The 16179-nt window shown below is 38.7% G+C and overlaps 1 protein-coding gene across 1 annotated transcript in view; it reads right to left on the bottom strand.

The window, feature by feature from the left end:
• Positions 1 to 16179, bottom strand: part of LOC106950583 (T-lymphoma invasion and metastasis-inducing protein 1-like) — an 81259-nt gene that overhangs the window by 28728 nt on the left and 36352 nt on the right. The window contains exons 4-15 of the mRNA XM_015037530.1: positions 15773 to 16059; positions 14597 to 14863; positions 14263 to 14494; positions 13152 to 13324; positions 11905 to 12129; positions 10435 to 10620; positions 7290 to 7436; positions 7023 to 7097; positions 3924 to 4094; positions 3227 to 3331; positions 1687 to 1768; positions 1385 to 1471 (exon numbers count right to left, since the gene is read on the bottom strand). Of these exons, the coding sequence (XP_014893016.1) occupies positions 1385 to 1471; positions 1687 to 1768; positions 3227 to 3331; positions 3924 to 4094; positions 7023 to 7097; positions 7290 to 7436; positions 10435 to 10620; positions 11905 to 12129; positions 13152 to 13324; positions 14263 to 14494; positions 14597 to 14863; positions 15773 to 16059 (2037 nt within the window). The remainder of the gene's footprint in view (positions 1 to 1384; positions 1472 to 1686; positions 1769 to 3226; positions 3332 to 3923; positions 4095 to 7022; positions 7098 to 7289; positions 7437 to 10434; positions 10621 to 11904; positions 12130 to 13151; positions 13325 to 14262; positions 14495 to 14596; positions 14864 to 15772; positions 16060 to 16179) is intronic.

Raw genomic sequence — 16179 nt, 5'->3', positions numbered from 1 at the left:
TGGTTCTTTTAAAAACCCAATTAAAATTGTTTGAGGTTTTTGGTTTTAATGTGACCAAATCTAAAAAAAAAAAAAAAAAAAAAAATCAAGATCAAGAGGTATGAATACTTTTGCACCACATTGTTTACATGTATGCTTATATGAAAGTAGTGGCAACAGTAGCTACATTGACAGGAAAAAATACCTTTGGTTTCCTTGCAATGTAAACAGTGTTACATTGCACTAAGATCAACTACCAAAGCTCACTGATTGACACAACCTTTTTCCCTCCCAGCAGAGGTGGAGAGTCAGTACAGCTGTGTCCTCTGGCTGCATGCAGCCTTGCTAAGATAGCAGCTTTTTGATTGCTAATACACTGGAGGCCACAATCTCACACTTGAGTAACCTTGGTTCGACCTCGGGACATGGTACTGGAGCATGTTATTTTCTATACATTAGTGCTGTGTCCACGAAACGGCTGCATGTCTCTCAAACCCATTAGGTCTCTCTGCCTCGCTTAAAAGATAGAGACCTGTGAGTGGGGGACAGATGAGGTGATCTTGAAATCTACCTTCCCAAAGCAGACAAACGAAATAGAGCCTTGAATCGTATTATCTTATGGATAAAGGTTTAGGCACTTCCCGCCTTAAGGAAAAATGTATAAATCATCAGACAAACACGGAATATAGGGCACATGAGTCATGTCTTTTTAGACTTTCTGATGAGCGCACAGAAGCTCTTCTTTTATTAATCTTCTGTTTCATCACGGCTGAAATATGTCTACAGACTCACTGAAGCTGTTCACGATTCTTGATCGTTTTTTCTCCCTTTATTTTTAAAATTGCTTCATCGTTTTCACCTAGATAGCTCATACCTGTTGTCTAAGAAATCAATAAAAGCATAAAGGCTTCATTATATTAAGAAAACATGCAATAATTATATTATTGTCATTTATCGTAATAATGACATGAGTTACATTTAACTTATAAATTTATTGCTATTCTTGTTTGGGGTTTTTTCAACATCATAATACTATGTCCGTCTTTCTCTGTGAGTGTTAGCATCTTGGTCCCCTGTATTGCTATTACAATATCAGGATTGCTCATATTGATATTCTGATTCAATATATTTTGGAGCTGCATGATTTTAGGAAACTGATGATATTGTAATCAATATCCTGTGTGAAATAATCTGTACTTTCTTTGACTTTCATCATCACAACTTCTGTACCATCCCTATTGAAAATTAAAGTACTGTGGTTCAAGGTCTAGGTCCATGCCGCACAGCCAACATATATTTTTTTTAAAGTTAACTAATTCTGCAATGAGAGGCCAAATATCTACCAGACATTAAAACTAAGGTAGTCCATACTACAGGTTTGCTTTAAGAAAATTAAAATATTTACCTTTAGCTGAAGCCAGGCCTCCTGGTTTCACTTCAATGACATGAAGCCGCAGTACATCATCCTCTACTGTAACTGCCACAGTGAAACCTGGGGAAATGTGTTTTTAAGAGTGTGATTGTTATTCAGGAATATATATTTAAAAAAGGTCACCGCAACGATTTAAATATGAACCAATTAGGTCCACTTATGACTAAACGTGCTTCCTCTAAGTCGCCCTCTTTCAGTAATTATCAGAGCACAACTCAATAAAGCCCATTAAGGAATCAATTTGATACAGCTTCTCAGTGTGTCGAACTCCGTACCGTATCCAATGGTGCTGGACTCTGCTTTGTCAAAACAGATCACCTTGGTAGCTTTGGGGCAAATCTCAATTTCTTTGTAGATCTGCCAACACATACAAATAAATACATATTTTATTGGAGAAAATGGGAAAAAAAATACCATTGCTGTAAGATGGATAAGGTCAGACTGTTGCTCTTAATAAAGAATGAACTGCTCCATGCATTGTTTTGCAGAGCAAGTGCATGTGAAGGTTGTGGGGTCAGAAGCTGGGTTAAGACTGTAAAATGAGTGAGTGTAGGATGGGGTTTTGACCTGAGAGCAGAGACACAGCTGTGTGTATGAAGCAACAGCAGAGACAGACGTCTGTGTTGTGTGTAATAGCCTTCACCGAGGAGAAATAACAATGTAATATCACAGACGGAGGATGAAAGAGGGCGAAACGAGTCACTGATCAAAGCAGGAAGATAAAAAGGCTCTTGAGGAAAAAAAACAGTTATGGAGAGAGTGTGCTTTGAGAGAGGGTTCAGCATGTCACCTGCAAAACATCATCACAAAGAGAATTTATTTTGGGGGTTTACTCTGGCTGAATAATGAGGTGAGGCTTATTTCTAGCAATAGGGATTGTGTATATGAATAACTCCAAACAGAGACACACATAAATACAAATGGGTTTTTATTCGGAGTACTCACAGTCCACTTTGAATATTGTTGCATAATTCATAAGGTATTGCAAAATGTCTCTATACTGTCTTGGGAATTTTGCATGCATTGCACATCGAGTCAGCAATGTGGGGTCATAAAAAATGCACAGGTTTGCCTCCATACGGGCGGCAAAAATAGTAAAAATTAATTTATAATGAAATGGATCTACAGTTCAGATGGGTGGCTACTTCATCTCATAGTGTAATAAAAAAATAACTAAAACCACTGATAACTCAAACTGACTTCTACAGTTGGCTAGTTTTTTCACTCACTCTGATTATCTGAACTGTTTTGTTATAATATTCCAAGGTCAGGACTAAAACTAACACCGAATAATATTTACAATTATGCTCTTCACCTCTGAAGACTGCAATGAAGCTTATGGAAAATTGAGGGGCCTGTTAAAATTCAACCAGAGAAATTAAGCTTAATGGGAGAAATCCCAGAATGAAAATGAGAATTGAGAAGAACTGTATAGGAGGGCGATGGCCAGCCTAGATAAAAGTGCTAAATATGATATAGCATATTTTTATTTATGTTGTATCATGTTAAAAAAATGTCTTTGTTTTCTTGCAGTTATGGAATGAAAAATGAAAGGTAGGTCCTCCAAAACACTTCTGCCTACAGTATATCTGTAATATTATCTTTTGGTGCATTTTTACCATTTTGACATGTTTTTTTTTTTTTTTTTTAACATGCTTTATCAGTTAGTTATCTTGTTTTCAGAACAGTTATGCAGGGTCCCAATCCTTTGAAGCATAACATTAAATGAAATCTGCAATAAGATTACAATTTGGCTATTGCATCATCCTAATTCAGATTCCACAAATCAAAGTGCCTTAAAATGCAGCTTCTCACCAAATCAGATATCTCCTCCTCAGGTTTTGGAACATAATAAAGCAACTGGTTGTCGACCCACACCTTGACCCGCAGGTAGTGACCAGAGGGCTCGATCTGATGGGTCTGGAAGTAACGAGACAGGAAAGAAATTTGTGCAGTTGCTCCAAGGTAGCTCCAAATATTTGATGTGTATTTGTTTTGTCGTGTCATGTCAAGTTGACCTTCCAATGGAAGACGGAGGTGTTTTGATAATTCGTCAGTAAAAAAAAAAGCACGAAAAAGCACGAAAAAGTATATCAACCTGTTAACATTAATCTTCACATCATCAACTGTATTTGACACATTTACAACAGCATCGCGGAATTCAGAAAATTATCTTGATACTTTAGGTTTTAGAAAGTCTTTTTGCAGCTTTTGTGCATCTGCAGTATCTAGAAATATCTACAGTAGTACTAAACACAAATTAGTTTCTTAGAATAAACAAAAATAAATTCTTCTCAAATACAGAAAAATTATTTTATCTCCAATAACCAATTTTCTTCTTGTGAGTCAGGAGAAAGTCTAGCATTCTTTCGCCCAGCTGGCAGCAGCAACAGGAGGGGGAGGGCCATCACTGTTACATACACTCATAGAGGGCTCTGTTCTCTCGAACACACACTGTTGGATCTCATGTAAAAGTTGTTAAGCCATAAGAATGGTCTGAACAGTGGCCTACCTTACAGACGCTGCTCAGGACATCCAATGTTGTCTCCCCAGGCTGAACGATGGCCAGGACCGGCTGATTGTTTGGCAGACAAACCCAGGAGGGCTTCAGATAATCGGGAACCCAAATATCACTGTCAACGCTTTGCTGGGGAACAGTTTTCATGGAGTCTTCAGTTTTTTTCTGAAAATGGAACACAGACATGCAGTTTACTTGTATACTGCATAGAGCAAAATCTGACAAAATATAAGAGTAAAGGCAAGTAATAAGACAAAACATTATATCCATGTAGCTTATATGCCATGTGGATTTTACTCATTAGTTAAACTAAAATAAATTTTAAAAAATTCTAAATGACAAGGTGAACATGTAATGATTTGAAGATTTTATTTCATTCGCTTCTTCTGAAAAACTTCTAGATTTTCTTTGAGATGCATGCTGTTTTCTGTATGTGGGAGTTGATTTACATTTTTACAACATGAGTCTGTACAAAGACTGTAATCTGTAGGTCCATCAGTTTGATCCGAGTGAACAATCTGGCCATCATGTCGGCCTCTCTCCTTTTATCTCTCCTGTTTGCCCTCACATTGTTTGTAACCTAGCTCTCCCTATCAAGTAACCGCATCCACATTTTTTCTTCAATTCTTCAATTCCGCCCACCCTGCCATCGATCAGTGCCTCTCCTTCTGGTGCCCTTTCCCCGATCTGTGCGGCTCTCCACCAGCTCGCTTCTGTGCCGCCGTCGTTCTTGCCAAATAATCTCCCGACAGTTAACAAAACCGGATCCTTAAGTCTACGATCAGTATGTATCTGCATGTGCATGTTTGGTTTGCTTTGAAAGATCGAACTACATGAAGATGTGTGGAAAAAAATACATGTAGCCAAACAAAAAAAAAAAAAAAAAAAAAGGCACTTTTTTTTTTCTTCCCCAGACAAAAAACAGGCTGGGGGGCCCGTGACCAATACCTCCCCCAACTTCCTGAACTCCCAGGCTGCTCAGCACCATCTGGCTTCCCTCCTGGTCTATCTAAGATTCCTCTGCTGGGGGGGATGAGGGATTTCCAGCAGGCATATTAAAAATCTTCCTCTATCTACTTTCCTCTTATGTTAACAATCGGTCTCCCCAGAATAAATATAGTCTTATAATAGGGGCCAGCCTGTCAGAGGTGAAAAATCTTCACTAGTAATGTGAGGTTTCTTGCTGTGTATCAGTAAAAGTCGTGGCATGCTGCCTCTTGTGCATTTCTTTACGGTCATCCCACTCCCCCCACCCCCTGCCAGCTGAGGTGGGGCGTGGGTGGAAGGAAATTGATCTCTCCTCCTGCCGCAGGGGGCCCTCAAAGCGAGAGTGGTTTATTGCCCCAGTTTTTCTTCTGTCTGCGAGGTTCAGACAGAGGCCTGTCTTTTCCTCTCCCACACTTTCAGCTGTTTTTTTTATCGCTTCTCATGAAATATGGAGCTGGAGTGCTTGTCCTTGCACAACCTCTGCCTAATTGGACCCTTTCCTTCCTAGTTCATGAAATAATAATAATAATAAAAAAAAACCCTACACATTTACTTATCTGTGATGAATAATCACAGAAACATCCAAATGAGATCTACGACGATTTCTTTGTTAAAATATTTGCTGGGATGTTCAATTATCTGTAAATTGTGGACAGTACAGAACAACACAGGTGAGAACAGATGGTGTGAAACTGCCTGGCACTTTGGTAGCTAATGTCTGCATAATTTGAGGTAATGATCCGCAAATATCAGATCGGGTTTCTCTCACTGGGATCAGCAGAGAGAGATGTCTCTAGTGGATGGTTAATGGGATTCTGATTTGGCTGAAATTGCCTGGAGCAACTGAATAAAGAGATGGATATCTGTCAAGACTGATGTGGGTTTTTGTTTTGATATCTAATAAAACTACAAAAGTAATGGAAAATTGTTGATAACAGAAAAAAAAATTTTATTTGTCAATTCTTCTTCTGAAGCTGGAGAATAATCTGCAGAAGAATCTGATACACCACAAGTATAGTACCCTGCAAAAGTATTCACTCCACTTGAACGTTTTTTTTCATTTTTAGTCATGTTTTTAATGGATTCATTTTGTCATAAATAAATCCATTAAGCATACTATAAATTTTGAAAAGTTTGAGATGGGCTGATAATTTGCCAAGGCTCTGTAAGCTCCAGAATTATCTGAGTGTGTGGGAAGAGAGACTGCTAATTTTAAACTTTCATAAGCCTGCAAATTTGTCCACTTACTCCACATCGAGGGGGAGAAGTGGATGTCTATAAATGTTAAAGCAATAGCTTGAGAATGACCTCAAACGAATGCTCACTGGTGCAAAAGGGTGCAGGGATGTTGTGCCTCCCCCAGATAAAGCATCACATAAAGAGCTAGAGCATCTACCAAAACCAAAGGAGGTGGAAAATCCAACTATGCTGCTGGCCTCGGGGTCTTAAGAAGCCCCTATCCTATTATACAAGCACAAAGATCCATCAGATGCCCCAGTGATCTTTCTCATAGATCACAGGATGCGGATAAGAAAGGCAAACAATGATGAGTAATTAGCCCACAGCAAAACAAGACCTGCTTCTTTGTGCTTAGCCTTGTGAAGATTATTACTGTATAGATGTAAACATTCTCTGATGTGGCCTTTTTTTTTTCATATCACTTTAGTTACAGCATGGCGGAGAACTACAAAGAAACCGAGACAAGTTGTGACCTACTTTATACAACAGTGTAAAATTATTAAATTCTTTAATTTAAAGTTAGCTAGCTTTAAACGCACCCAGTGTATTAGGAGTCGCTCCGATAAAATGCCAAAATTTCCCAAATTGTACCTGAAAATCCTCAATGTTTTAAACTCAAAATAAACTTAAGCTGTTCTAGAAATTGTTTTACCACCTCTACTCCTTTCAAAAGTATTCATCATTTTTCAAAGGTTCTGTTTTCTAATTAGTCTTCAGAGAGCATCTAGATACACTGAATTTTACTAGTTTGCATCACAATTCAAGTCCCAGTGTTTTTTTTTTTGTTTTTTTTTATTAAATGTTTTCCAATTCAACTTTTTTGGATTAGATTAGTTTAGGTAACAATTTATATAAGTTTATTCTTACAGATATCTCGCTGGCTGAGTCTTCAAACATGAGCTCCAACGGTTTTCTTACAGGATCCATCCCATTTTGAAACACCTATAAGAACAAGGAAAAATAGATTAGAGTCCAAATACACACAAAGCCGTAGAGATTTTATGAACTTTAAATATTTACAGAGCTGCCACATTCATCTTAAGGCTTTCAGAAATATTATATTATTGGTAAAGATAATGAGATAGAAATTAATTTTAATGTATTCTTCAGTCAGAAGGTGAAATGTATCAAGACCTGTTGAGCTGAGGGATGTCCTTTGGTCTTTCTTCTGGAGGCGGTGTCCAGACCCCAGAGGGAGGAGAAGCGGCTGCGCCGTTTACTGAAGGTTCGCTGCACAGCCTGGTTTCGCTTCCTGATGCTGCCTTCAGTTCGGGCTGACACCTGTCAAAGTAAAGACGCAAGAATGGATATTTGAGACTTAGGACTTTGTAAGTTAGAAGATTAACGTTAAAATACAGCCACATCAACTCATGATTTGGGTAATATCAATAACATCTATAACATCTATTCATCATAGAACTCACATTTGAGACAAATAATACTGAATAGAATACCCCTACCAATAATTGCATTAACAAGGAATAGGAGGTGTATAATGTAGCCATTATCAAAAGCTTTTTTTGTAACAGAAATGCAGTATCAGAAATAACCCTCTAGTTCTGCTCAGTGACCCACTGCAAGAACAGAGACAAAAAGCTCTTGGCATTTCTGGGTTAATTCACACTCAAGTCCTGAACACTGAGCAGCTCAGACTCACTATGTTTCACCAGAGCATGAGTGTGTGGGGGTGTGTGTGTGTGTGTGTACACACTGTGCCTACTGTAAGCTGTGTCAGTGTGCTGTCTAATCACCGCTCGTGACACGCACAGCTTAAAGCTAATAGATCAAACCTTCTGTAAGACGCTTCCTACTTGGGCTGTATGGAAGAGATTGTTTCAGCATAAAAAAAGAATGGAAGTAAAAGGTGAAATAAAGGAAAAGTTACAGTTTACTGCATATCATGTTATGTTTTTACATATATGCTTTGTTTTAAAGAATTATTATTATTATTAAAATATACACAATTGTACGAAAAAAGAAAAGGAGCAAGAGGAGAGTGGACACAAGCTAAAGGATGAGAGAGGCTGTAAACCGAAAAGAGATGGGAGCAGAAAGTGTTAAGCCTGTTTGTGGGAAAGTGCCTCAGGGATATATCCTCACTTACAGAGTTTATATCGATCCGCCAATCCCAAAAAACAGATAAAATAAATACAGCAGCTGTGCGTGTCTGTGTGTGTAGAAAGATATATTTTTGCATATCTCTTCCCATCAAGACATTTCAGCAGAGCGTGATGCCACTTGAAACATAATTTCATCAAATGACACTCTATCAGAATCATCCTTCCACAACTATGTATTTCCTGCACATGCCAGCTAAGCGTCTGGTGTTGTGTGGCGCATCATGAGAGGCATGAGAATGTTAGTTTCTAGCTTGGCCTTCTTAGATTGATTTTTTATATTCCACCACATTTTACAGATGTCTAATCAGATTAAGTTCTGAGGAATTTGAAAGCTGTCTCAGCATTTTTTTTTTTTTTTTTTATCTTTTTCATTTCCGCTAACTGATTTTAAGAGGATTAGTTCGAACTCTAACAGATAACATCTGCACCAAAGTTCATAACAACTTTGGTGCTGATTAAAAAGACAGCACAGGTGAGCTTAAAACACAAAGTCTTGGTCTGGCACTTGGCACTTTTAATGCAAAATTGCTCTAAAAACTGCATTGAAAGTTAATTAAAAATGCCAACTTTGCAGTAAATTATCATAATTTACAAAATCATGCAAAGTTGGCATTTTTAATGGACTTTTAATGCAACTTTTAGAGCAACTTTGCACTAAAAGTGCCATTATTTATCGAATGAGCATAAAGACTCCTTCATGCTCATGACAAGTGTTACGTTAGTCTTATGCACATCCCTTCAAATAAAGTGTTACCGATTCTGTTGAGTAAACTAAAACCCTTAATATGTTGTATTAAGACAGGATGATAAATTTAATCTCTTTTCCCTTTCGGTTTTGCTGACGCTGGTGCAGGTCATCTCTTCTGGCGTCTCATTCTGGCAATTCTTGAAGACGTTCAAATACCAAACATAGCACAGAGATAATGACCTGGGTTGTGTCATAACTTAAAGCTGTCAACAACCAGACGTCATTTCATGTTGTTGTGATTTTTATCGGATGGGACGATTTTAAAAAATTCCACAACATAAGGGAAAGTTTACTTTCAGGTTCTTGGTTTGTTTTGTATTTTTCATTATTTGTGGTCTGTGCTTGCCTTAGTTATTCTTTGTCTTGATCAGATTGGCCTTGTTTCTGTTCCACTTTAGTTCAGTCTGTCCTTAGTTATTTTAGCTAGATTATTTTTATTATTTATTTGTGCTCAGTTTTTTTGTCTGGGTTAGATTTTATTTCCCAGTCCCCCTGTTTGTGTTTACTCCTAACTCCCTTGTGTCATTTTCTCTTTTTCTCTCCTCAGTCTACCTTCTATTTTCTCCCCTCACATCTGCAACCTGTTAGTTAATCAGCTCGTTTCAGCACTCATTCTCCCAACATCCAAACACTTCTCCGACATGTTTGTCTCTTCCACCAAATCCCAACAAGATGCATTGGAGTTTCTGGTTCTAACATTGAAGGCTGTGTACTGATTTTAATTTGGCCAATAGATGAAGTTAAGGTCCAAATGTGCAATAAAATAAATTTCCACCAGAGGTCTTCAACTCCAGTCTTCAAGGGCCGATGTCCTGCAGCTTTTAGATGTGTCCCTTGTCCAGCAGACCTGAATGAAATGGCTGAATTACCTCTTCGGTACGAGGTCAAGTTCTCCAGAGTCAAGTTGATGACCTCATTATTTGACTCAGCTGTGCTGAACCAGAGACACATCTAAAAGTTGCAAGGAGCTGACAAAAGAGGACTGGAGTTGTAGACCCCTGACATACACAATCAAAATTATTTTTGTATCATTACAATAATTGCAAAAATATTTATTAACTTTTGCTAAAATGTCAAGACAAAAAGCTGGAGACGCCTGTTGTTTCAGCGTATTTGCTTTATAAATGAAGCAGAAATTAATTTTTTTTCGGGCAGGCATATATGACAAAACATTTACAGCAACACAAACACACCCGCACTCTCCAAGCTGAGCTCCTGTTGAGGGTTGGCTGTTTGAAGCCTCAAACAAAATACCTACTTAAGCATGTAAGGACACGTGCAATATGTTCAGGAGCTCTAATTTGCTCAAAGAAGAACAGCCAGGAGAGGAAAAACCTGGAAATGGTTCACCAGACATGGATATTATATGGGAGTGTGTGTGTTTGTGTGCACAATCATTTTTTTGCCCTACCAGTGCATGGAAGGAAGACACAGAGAAGATGCCAAGGCGACCCATGGCCATTTTGGTGGGACGTGAAGCAAAACCCAGGAGGCGTTTGGGATTTGGAGGTTCACCACCTTGTAGGCTGGCCAGGTAGCAGCGACAGCGGAAGAGGTCTATGTGGAACCGCTCCAAGTTCTGCTCCCACAAAAAAATCTGACAAACAGAAAAGTTTGGAGTGTAAACAACCGAATGCGTCCAAGAAAGGTAATTATGCATCGTAAGCAAACCTCCCTGTTATTATACTAATTTATTTCAAATTTGACCACTAACTAATTTAAAAAAAAAAAAAAAAAGCCTTGAACAAGCCTGAAGGCTTGCCTGGTGTTACATAGTCGCTTGGTCATTGTGGGAGGGGAGTTATGTGGGAGTGCTGAAGCCCCTGCAGCGAGACATTACTCACCAGCACAGCCCCCACCAGTTGCCGACCTGCAGTGATGTGTGCAGAGCATCGCAGGGTGGGCCGTGGGAGGTGGAACATGAACACAACACTAGCAGGGCTTCATTTGCATTAGTTTTTGCCGTCGTCTGTTTGTTTGGCTTGATATACAAATACTATCTACGATGCCTTTTAATTTTACACAGATTCCCAACCACATTACTACTTTTGTAAAACCTGTTATAAAATACAAGCTTTTCCAAATGTTGCCCTTAAAACAAATTAGGTGCAGTTGACTACCCTGGTTAACTATTAACATCGCTTTATGGAGGAGAGTCAAACACTTCCATTAAATAGAAGATTTTTTTTGTTTGCCTTTTATGTAAAACGTCATCCTTTCAGCCTGCTAAAATCTCAGGAAGTCGTTTTAATCAGTTTTACATTAAAGCATTCTGTGTATAATTTAACCACGCCCCCACACCTGCATGGAATGAAAAGAAGGTTTTGTTTGAGTGAAAATGAAAAAAATATATATCTATTAAACACAGAAGAATTAAGGTGTGTTTACCATGTGTTTCAGCATGTCTTTGAGATTTTGTATGATGCCACAGGCACACACACACACACACACACACACACACATATATATATATATATATATATATATATATATATATATATATATATATATATATATATATATATATATCATATATATATATATATATATCAAAACATCTGTGGTTCCATATGCTTCTAAAGAAGATTCTTTTGTTTGATTGACACTCTACAGAGAAGGTGATTTAGTGTCAAACTCAGTGAGATACTAAAAGTTGAAGGATGTGCTTTCACAGATTAAAATAAGATTGCTTTCCTGACACATGATATCCCAAGCATTCATGTGCCATGTATGCAAAGTCAGAACAACCAGGACGAGTTGTGCCCGTTTTGCTGTATTGAGAGAGACGGCGGAAATGCCCTTTTAAAAATATGATAAGTCTTTGCATCCGGTTGATCTGCCAGATTTCCGTTATAGATTATCACAATTCTCTGTTCTGCACCTGCTCCAGTATGGTCTTCCTCTTCTTTGCATCAGTGACAGCGGAAAGCTGCATATCTCCCATCTTTTTCATTTTCTCGTCCATGTCGATCTTCTGCTCCAGTTTGCGGATCTCGGTTCGGAGCAGCCTAACGGTGTCCTCCCTGTGGTGCTGTCGGGCAAGAGCTGCAGCACACGCAGAGTGGATCGCCGTGATCCAGTTCTCCAGCTCGGTTTGGCCTGATGTCTGTTAAGAAATAGTAGTAGTGATAGGTTTATAGCTTAAAGGCCAGATGGCATATTTTAGAGCAAAACAAATAAAAAAGTAAAGCTAATGAAGGTATGAAATAAAACAAAATCAATGTTGGGCTTGCATTGTTTGTCCAAGTGATAAAATACTTTTAAAATGGCCTTTTCTGAAACAAAAAAGTCTTTTTAGAGAGACAAAAGCCATTATTTGACAAATTATGTGCAGATTTAATTTCCTGTGCCACTTTGTTAAATTTCCAAGCCTTAATGCCTCCAGAAATGTCACGTCAGCACATTTCACCATACGTCACCACAAAAATGCCCACTTTATGAAGCAAAATGTGAGCTGGAGAATTTTATAATGACTGCTTACCTTCTCAGTGGCCTTTAAATTATCGAACACTTGTAAGACTAAGACAAATATAACAAATTATTTTCCATCAACTTTTGAATTGACACTCAGCTCTTTTGTGCTTACATTTCCTCGCGGCTTGTTGTTAAAATGTTATGTATATATAACCACATCTTCAACATTTTCACAAATGATTTATGGAATGCATTGAAGCATGCAACAGACAGCTATATAAATTAATGTTCAAGTTACAACATTGGTTTAACAGACAAACGTTGTCAATTTAATCTTATCGCCATTTAAATAATATTTCCCCTATTCCTTATGAGGAAATTTCATGAATATAAATAGATAAATTTCAATATTTGCAATAGTCACTGCTGTGGATCACTGTCACACTGTGACAGTGTGGCCTTTAAACATGTCAGACATAAAACAAACACATGGACACAGGGCTGTCATTTCTCCATACATAGCCAAAGGTCACGTATTCAAGTGTCAGACACATAGCCTACACATCCCCAGAGGAAATCTAATATTTCATGGCCATCCGTCTGCACTCCTTCTGATTTTTAAATTAGTTGTGTTTTCTCTGGACAATTATATTGATAATCCCTTAGAAAGTAAAATGTCACTTGGAAGTTGTTCTTTTTAATGGATTTTCTCACCTGGAATAAAAATGCATCCCCCATTGAGTTGCTAAGACAGAAGACATAGTCTTTCTTGGGATGTTCGGGCACGGCCTGCACAATGCTGTTCTCCACCCACAAGGCATGTTTAGCAACGTTGTTATGGTCAATTACCGAGCGACCATCTGATTCATGCAGGAAGAGGCTGCAGCCTTGAAGAACAAGAAGAAAAAAAAAGAGGGAGGAAAGGAAAACATTGTGATAAGCCCACAAACAAACTTAATTTCTTTAAACCAAAGTACTGTTTACTTATTGATATGAACTTTTAACCCAAGGTCAGGAAGATAAGCCACATTTGCTTATTTTAGAAAATTGAAATAAACAGAGGATGCAGGCAGGAATGCAGCTGCAGATTCTGTATCTTATGAATTTTAAAAGGACCAGATTGGATTAGACTCAGATCCTGCCGTAAAATTAAATTGTGATGAGGCTGAGCAGAGCTAATGCGCAGCCACAGAGAGCTCTGTGAGTGAGAAAACAGTAAGGGTGACAAACAAGGGCATCGGCTGAGTTTAGTCTGATGTGATTACATTCTAACAGGAGAGAGAGTGTGGAAGATTAAACGAATCAGGATCATGTTAAGATGCTTTTTCAAGTCTGACGTTATGGCTGCAAGGTTTTCTTCATATAATAATGTTTTTCACCATAAGCACAAAGGAAAAAGGCTTTAAGAAGCAGAACGCACTTAAGTGAATGTTACAACCACAGAAACAGGCCCAGTGGGGATTTTTTTAGAGCTGCTTTGGGATACAGTTAACGTCTTTAGCATTTGCGAGAACGCCAGAAAAGGTCTGAAAATTACTGATGACGCTCAAACAGGAGGCTTTAAGAAAATCAAACCACAACCCGTTGATACTCTTTAAAACAAAGTCCATGGTAAAGAAAAAAATAAAAAGTCTAATGATGTTGATATAATGCTTATGCAGAGTTGCATTTTTATATCAGATAATATGCAATGCAATGTGGTTAAGTTCTGTACTGTACTGTATAATATATAGAATCACGGCTGAAGTGGAGCATTGTGTGACGTCATTTTTGTTAAAATCTTTCTTCTATTTTAACCCAAACAAAAAATGCTATGAGATTGTACCTTTTAGAGACACCCAGTACTGTTTCCACTTGCGCTTTGTTGCGAGTTCCACCTTCATGTTTTTCTTGTGAACCAGGAAGTTCTTCACAGCTAAAGCTCCAGCTTTCCTGACTGTGCCCTGTGCGCAGCCAGTCAACGTGTCAGATGGGTAGGCGCTGCTGAGAGTGCCGCTGCTCTGCTCATCACTTACAGCCGAACTGGCCTCCTCAGGGAAATCTCTGCCCTGATTCGTCTGATGAATGATTGAAAGACAAAGAGATCAGAGACAAAACAAGATTATTAAACACATTAAAAGGTGTGTAAATAAAAAAAATAAATTTAAAAAAACACAGACCTGACTTTCTAACTCCTTCCGGAAATTCTCATATACTCCTCCTCTGCATCCCACAGCAGCTCTTCCGTCTCCTCCACCCGCGCTGCTGCTCCCACTGTCGCTGCCATTAAAGACGCTGCTCTCTGCTGCCGAGTAGAGAGAGAACGAGGCCGACATGGCTTTACACCGCCGGGAGATCAGCTCGCCGTCTGCATCCGTCTCTGTGGCAACGCCATCGATGCCGCTGTCGCTGTACTCACTTCCATCTCCCATAGCACCCGAGATGTCCTGTCCAACAGAAACACACGGCGAATCCAGAACTTATTTGCTTTGGGATTATTGATGCATGTCCATTTGAACCATCCGAATACAAACCCCTGAATGAAACTGCACTTTCAGTGACCTGAATAACTAATTTGATGGTGAATACATAATTCAAGTTTTCATAACGCAACCTGACAGTTGAAATCATGCATAAATGATTAGATGTTACTTTTCTGAGTACAAACGGTGCATACTGAAAGAAACTTGATTACATCACACCTCTGGAGGTTTTCAATGCATAGAAATCCTGCATCGACGGTTACATTCCATAGATTTCATTTTTAAATGACATCTGATTTTCACATTTTAAAATATCTTAATACAGATAATCTGGGTTCTTTTTTTTTTTTTTTTTTTTTTTTTTTTTGCCATGTTTTGCTCTGTTTATATCCAACAACCTTCTGCTCTGTCAGACAATTTAAAATAACCACTTTAGTTTATGAAAATCAGCTGAACACATTGCATGGTTAACTATTTCAGTACTGCCCTCCTGATGGCTTTTTTACATCAAAGGCACATATCATGACATCTCTAAATCTTTGATTTGTTCAGCTGCAGATAATAAAATGCTGTAAATAGAGCTAAAATGTCTCAATCAGATGTTTATCTGTAGAATATGTGTGCAAAAGCAACAGGATACTCTTCCAGAAACAAAAAAAAGACACATGCAGAGTGTTTACATAAAACGGCAGGAAATGTCTGGTTGTCTTCACGAGGATAAGTATTAAACTGACTGTGGTCCTGACCCTCTGAACTTCCTGAGAAACACTGATGCACAAAGTCAATCTGAGTTCATTTCTGAAGAAAAAAAATAAAATGGACTGAAAAGAAAGACAAAAAAAAGGAAAGGAGACTTAAGAAACAGGATCAAACCTGAGTAGTATGCGCACGACGCCCCTGGAAGGCGGGGCAAGGCGCGGAGGGGATCCCCAGCCCTGACAATCCCTCAGACAGACAGTGAGATCGCCGACAGGGGAGGGTGAATGCTCCATAGCCGCTGCCGTCCTCTTCAGTTGGAGACATCAGCCCATCCTCTGCTTCGGTGCCTCCATTGCAGTTGTTTTCTCTGTGGTTTTTAATGTAACGATTCCTCTGACCCCGGAGGCCTGGACTCTGCTGGCTGCACAGATGGTCCAGGGAAGAAGCTCTTTCAGTGGAGCCTATGAAATAAGCAGGTGTTTATTCCAGGTTTGTATACTACGTATGTGTGAGTAGACAAGTTGATTTTTAATGGCATTCAAATTTCTGGCAGCTGCAAAAATGTTCATACCTCTTGTACT

This window comes from Poecilia latipinna, unplaced genomic scaffold (assembly GCF_001443285.1).
Source record: "Poecilia latipinna isolate Pla-1442-1.1 unplaced genomic scaffold, P_latipinna-1.0 Scaffold409, whole genome shotgun sequence".
Classification (NCBI taxonomy): domain Eukaryota; kingdom Metazoa; phylum Chordata; class Actinopteri; order Cyprinodontiformes; family Poeciliidae; genus Poecilia; species Poecilia latipinna.
Note: the sequence above shows the minus strand (reverse complement) of the source record. Positions and strands in the feature narration are given on the sequence as shown.